General features: G+C 40.0%; 1 protein-coding gene across 1 annotated transcript; it reads left to right on the top strand.

Moving 5' to 3' along the window:
* Positions 1–807: 807 nt before the first annotated feature.
* Positions 808–2,057, top strand: LOC309690764 (trace amine-associated receptor 13c-like; the record flags this gene model as incomplete). The annotated part of the gene is made up of 2 exons (XM_082508094.1): positions 808–980; positions 1,241–2,057. 2 exons carry the CDS (start codon positions 808–810, stop codon positions 2,055–2,057), a joined length of 990 nt encoding a protein of 329 aa, XP_082364220.1.
* Positions 2,058–6,500: the final 4,443 nt, after the last annotated feature.

Here is a 6,500-nt window from a genome sequence, read left to right as displayed (position 1 = left end):
AGTCAAACATGACTATGCAAGCGCTTTCTATGCAATTTTTGCAAAGCTATATGTGGAAGGAAACCGGGAATTCTAGTCCACACCCTACTGGCAATAATGTGGCAATGTGCACATGTAGGTCTTGAGTAGCCTGTCCACAGGGCTTCCGAATGGGACCTAAGCAGGCAAGTCTGGGGAATTTCTGCAGCAGACATGGTGCTAAAATATGAGTGTTTCTATTTGTGAATCTCTGCATTATCCCACTTGAGTCTCAGAAAGAGTAAAACTCCTTTTCTGTGATTCATGGACCTGTTGTATTTTCTACAGCAGTGTATTTGTAACAAATGATCTTATTCAACCAGGAAGGTTCCTGCCATACAGAATTTGTGATTCCCATATGGTACATTGCAGAGACTAATAAGCTTTATTTTCTAACCTTTATTGTTGCAGTTGCTGTTATCATAAGGATGTAGGTTACAGCCATTGCTCTAAGACTGTGCAAACAGGGCTTGGTGCTGCTTTATTTTGAAAAGCACATTAATTTACAAAAAAGGCAGTTTGCAGTTTTAGTTAGCTAATGTTACTAGGATGTAGCATTTTCAGAAACTAATGTAACCCTAAGAACATTGGGCTAGATGTGGTCAGTAATTACTTGCCAGATTAATACAATACTATCAGCAAGTGGTCAGCCTGGATTCAGTGTGCACTGAAGGGGGCATTACAGACGCTGAAAGAATGATGAGGGGAGGAGTTTAGAGAAGGTGTGAGGATCAGTTATATTCTGCTCACATTGATGCCAGAGCTGCAGCTCTCTGCAGGTGTGTGAAGATGGAGACCCAGGACGAAGCAGAGCTCTGCTTTCCACAACTCTTCAACATCTCCTGCAAGAAGCCTAAAACATCTCTGTCTCAAGTTTTGCTCCCTTACGTTGTGGTGTTTTCAGTCTCTCTGCTAACTGTGGCTCTCAACCTTCTCGTCATTGTCTCAGTCTCCCACTTCAGGCAGAGATTTACTTTTTTAAACTTCTGCTGTGGCTTTACTACTACTACAACTCTACTACTAATTACGACTAAATTTAAGTTAATTTATATCTTATGGGTAGACTATTATCGGACAATAATGTGCAACTCTAAAGATTCTATCCTCTACTACCCTTTCAACTGTCTACACTTTCGGATAGGACAGCTGTAATAATTTTGTTTGTTTAGATTGTTTTAGTATAGAAATAATGACTTCTTGATATTTCTCTCTCTTCTTTCAGACAGCTCCACACACCCACTAACATCCTCCTCCTCTCTCTGGCTGTCTCAGACTTTCTCATTGGTCTGTTGTTGATGCCAGCAAAAATCCTACGAGACACAGCTTGTTGGTTTCTTGGTCAACTCACATGTTCTCTGTATAGTTATATATGCTTCGTCATTACCTCTGCCTCAGTGGGCATTATGGTGCTGATATCAGTCGACCGCTATGTGGCTATTTGTGACCCTCTGCATTACCCCACCAGAATCATTGACAGAAGAGTGAAACTCTGCGTCTGTCTGTGTTGGCTCTGCTCGGTTTTTTACAACATACTATTTATAAAGGACGACCTGCTTCAACGAGAACGACATACTTCCTGTTATGGAGAATGTGTATTTGTCATAGACTACATTGTAGGAACCACTGACATTGTTTTAACTTTTATTGCTCCAGTTACTGTCATCGTATTTCTGTATATGAGAGTATTTGTGGTGGCTGTGTCTCAGGCCCGTGCCATGCGCTCTCATGTTACAGCTGTCACACTGCAGCTCTCAGTGACTCTAACAGCAAAGAAATCAGAGTTAAAAGCAGCCAGGACTCTGGGTGTTCTTGTTCTTGTGTTTCTATTATGTTTCTGCCCATATTACATTGTTTCATTTTTTGGATACGAGTTGCTCAACAGCTCATCTGCATCCATTGTGATCTATCTGTATTATTTTAACTCCTGTCTAAATCCTTTGATTTATGCTATGTTCTACCCCTGGTTTAGAAAAGCTGTGAAATTAGTTGTCACTCTACAGATACTTCAGCCAGGCTCCTGTGAGGTCAGCATACTGTAGAAGAAAGAGATCTTTCCAAAAAGATGTTTATGATAAAAACTGAACAACCAGCTGTTAAAACCCTTTCTGTCTCTTTAAGAGAACAAGGAGAATAATGTGTGTTGTTCACCTTATTAGGCATATTCTAAAAATTGGAAATTATTACATATCCGGGATATTTATGTTTATCCAGATCAATGACAGTTTCTGTAATCATCTTTGAAGTAATTCTGTATTTTTGTCTGATTCTGCAATTAAGACCACTATTATTGATGCCATAGAAATAAAAGGGAAGTGTGGTTTTTTTTTTGTTTGTTTTTTATTCAAATATAATCATTAATTGGTCACAATATTCAGAAACTGTTTCATGGTTCATGTCTTTTTTTCATTTTGTAAAAGATCATTGTTCAAAGGTGTTCTTCATCTTTGAACAGACAATGATATCATTTTGTAAATGATATCATTGTCTGTTCAAAGGTGTTCTTCACATACTGCCTGAAATATTGTCAGAAACAGAATGCAACTGTGGCAGCAGGAATCAGCTGCTAGCTAATTGTGTTTTCGGTCATATTTCTTACAAAAAAAGACACGAGTAATGGATAATTGTATCTTTTTTATGTTAAAACAACAGAAAATAACTGTAAACACTATAGCTTTCATAGTTTTGCCTGTTTTTGTCTATCGCAACAATGTAATGGTTCGAATGTTGTGGAGGGTATGAAAGCACCAGCACCACTTTTTGCAACGCAGTACAAAACCATGACACCATGGCACATCCACCATGTTGTAAAAATGTTTCTAAAGTTGTACTGTTGTACCTCCCTCCTGACCTCTTCCATACATAAGCCCCTTTTTCCATTAGTACTTACCTCGGATTGACTAACCACTGATCGCCTCAGATTGACTGGTTTTACATTAAAATCCAGTACAACCTAACCTGCGTGGTTATTATAATAGCAGCGCGTCCGAGCGCCCTGTGACACAATTAATATGCAACACAAACGCTACAACAAAAGGTGGACATCGAGGCAAGAATATACCTGCTGCTCAGTGTGTGGCTTTTCTTTAGATTCAGGGACCACGGCGTTGTTTTTTTGTAGTCATGTTGCCAGGTTTCATAAATGGCATTTTTAATTTTTGCGAATAAGACACACTCATGACTGACTGAGTGATGCTACTTACTAGCCAATCGGTGGCATGCAGTCTGACGACATCACATTTTAGTACCTGCTTGAATCGCTTGGAACCCCGAACGAGCAGGTACTATGACCTCATTTTATGTGGCTGAAGAAGGAAAATGGCGGAGTGATCTTCAGCCTTTGACAAGGCTGAATATGGACATTACTTTTAATTTAATTGGACAAAAGGAGGAGAGAGTGATTGGAAATTGGAAAGTGCATCCAAGGCAGAAACCAGATTATACTGCCAACAGAACTTTGGCTCTTTGCAAGTTTTTGGACAGACAGCATGCTAACACCAAGCTAGCAAAGACCCTAGATTACTGTTAAAGCTGAATGGATTGATCTTCATCATGTAACAGAAGCAGTGATGAGCCATTTCTACCTGTTCATGTTTTTAAAAGTAGAATCACAGGGGCAAATCACTTTAAAGGATTTGTGTTGGTGTGTGGGTCTTTAGCATATAGATTTATTTTGTTATTGGTAATTATTTGACGGCGCATTTCAGTTCATTAATAATTCGAATAATGAGAATGTAATGTAACAAGTGGTAGCTGTACCAAATTACTTTCTCCAGCTAGTAATTAAGTACCTAGCTTGTAATTAACCCCAACACTGGTTGTCAAATAGTGCTTAGTACTCTATGCTTTCAATTATACAGGCCTAGAAAAGGGTTAACAACCCACTGGCAACCTCCTGTCACTAGCAACAAAATGTGCATTCTGACACTGTTTGCTGAGTGGTTGCTGGCTATCACTGGGTCAGACTGGCTGAAAACTACGGGTGCAATGATACACAAAATTCATGGTTCCGTTTGGTTCAATACTTTGGTGTCACGGTTCGATATTTTTTTGATACAAAAATTGCTCATGCCTTTTTAATTTGTCATTTATTAAAATTATAAATATATATTTTAACTAAAAAGTACACTTTTTAATTTAATGTTGCTGAAACAATCTATCTGATTGAGAAATACCTCATCTTTGGAAAAGAGAATTTATTTTAGAGAAATGGCTCTTTCCAAAATAAAAGCTATACTATACCCTTCTTCTGAGGTATATTCTTAACAGCATATTAAACATATCAGGTCCACATAACGCGAATCATGTGCTAACGGCTGTCTAAATAACCCGAATAGAGTTTGTAGCATGCGTGCTTGTTGTTTTTTTTCTGCTTCCACTTGTCTTTGCTCTAGGATGATGTCGGCGTAAATGTGCAGTCATAGTTGTTGTGTTCCCACTAGTGCTGTCAGCGTTAATCTCGTTAAAATTACATTAACGCCAATGTAATTGAGCATAGCGTGGCACATCCGAAATATTGTTTTACTTTTGTCCATGACGCGCTTACCATCAGGGTCATACGTCACATGAAAACCAAAATAGTTCCAAACGCCAGATCTGAATGAGGGTGAGGGAGGTTCAATTTCAGGTAGCGTAGAGGCAGTTGCAACAAGCTTAACGTCTATCTGGCTAGCTTGTGCTGCGATCAGTGGATCTGCGATCGACAGTGCAGCCTAGGCGGAGTAGTCGAACGCAGATCCACTGAGCTCTCAACACAGACAGTATCATCAGAAGAAAAGTTGATAAAATAAATAAAACATTTTGTATTGTTCGATACATATGTGTACCAAACCAAAAGCACTGTATCGAACGGTTCAATACCGATACATATATTGTTGCACCCCTATTGAAAACAGTGTCAAAAAACCCATTACATGATTGCTTTAATCACCAAAATGTTGCTGTGGCTACTCAGAGGGAAGATTCAAGCTTTTCAAGTTGGCCTTGTTGCCAGGCAGCTGTCATGGGGCCGTACGGTCATGACAAAGAAAACCTCAGACATGGCTAGGAATGTATTCCAAGCTGCTTCTATTCTTTTAAAACAAATAAAACAGAAAAGAAACCCTACTGTCAAAAACAAACAGTGGTGTGTGTAATCAGTACCATCAGTAGTGTGTGTGAAGTAATGGATGAGTGGAAGATGATGCATGTAATAGTGTCAAAAGCAAAAACCAAACCTAACGCAGCCAGAATCCAACCTGGTGTCTCAGGGCCAACCCAAGCTATGCCCTAAAGGCTTTTTATATAGATTCCTGGCACGCTGGCCCAGGTGTTGACAGTGTCACTGATTGTAAACGGGAACTCTGCCTCTCCAATGCCTGCAAACAAGACACACATGAGCCAAAAGGAAGGCAGGGTGCACAAACAAACAGTGAGAGTGTAGTTGCGGTGTTTTTTGATATAGAAAAGGCTTATGATATGATGTGGAGAGATGGCCTACTAATTAAACTCTGTAAATTGGGTATTAGGGGGAGGATGTACGGGTGGATAATGGATTTTTTAAAGGGGCGACATGTTCAAGTGAGGGTTGGGAAGGCTCTTTCTGGAAGGTTTTTGGTGGAAAATGGTACACCTCAAGGGAGCATAGTGAGCCCTATGTTATTTTCTTTGATGATAGATGATGTGTTTAATGATATGGAGGCAGGGGTGGGGTGTTCACTTTTTGCTGATGATGGAGCAATATGGAAGAGAGGGAAAAATATAGAGTGTATTGTGAAGAAACTGCAGGGAACGATTAGCAGAGTCGAAGAGTGGTCTTATAAGTGGGGTTTTAAATCTTCGGTTGATAAAACCAAGGTGATGTTTTTTACGAGGAAGAGAGTTGGTACAGACATCAAGCTTAAGTTGTATGATCACGAATTAGAAAGGGTGAGTAAATTTAAGTTTCTTGGATTGTGGTTTGATGAAAGGTTGACATGGGCTGCGCATATTCAGAAGGTGGTGGACAAGTGTAAAAAAGTGTTGAATATAATGAGATGTTTAGTTGGGAGGGACTGGGGAGCAGATAGAAAGTCTTTGAGGGCCATATACACTGGGTTGGTCAGATCACTGTTGGATTATGGGTGTGTAGCGTATAACTCAGCAGCAGACACAACTCTAGTAAAGTTAGACCATAATCAGTATCAGGCACTACGACTTTGCACAGGTGCATTTAACACAACTCCAACAGCAGCTTTACAGGTGGAGATGGGAGAGATGCCATTGGGACTGAGAAGGGGGCAGCTCATACTTAATAATTGGGCTAATTTACAGGGCCACGGGCAGGATCACCCGACGCATGAAGTACTTAAGCCTTGCTGGGAGAAAGAAAGGAGGGAAAAGAAGAGCTTTGGATGGATTGTGGGGAGACAAGCAACAGCATTTAATCTGGATCAGTTAAACATTAGTCACAGAGTGCCGTTACCGGCAGTACCTCCATGGCTACTTCCTGACTTCCTAGACTTAAC

The sequence above is a fragment of the Aulonocara stuartgranti genome, assembly GCF_965226115.1.
Source record: "Aulonocara stuartgranti genome assembly, chromosome: 16".
In the NCBI taxonomy this organism is placed as follows: Eukaryota; Metazoa; Chordata; class Actinopteri; order Cichliformes; family Cichlidae; genus Aulonocara; species Aulonocara stuartgranti.
This window is presented reverse-complemented; position numbering and strand designations above follow the sequence as displayed.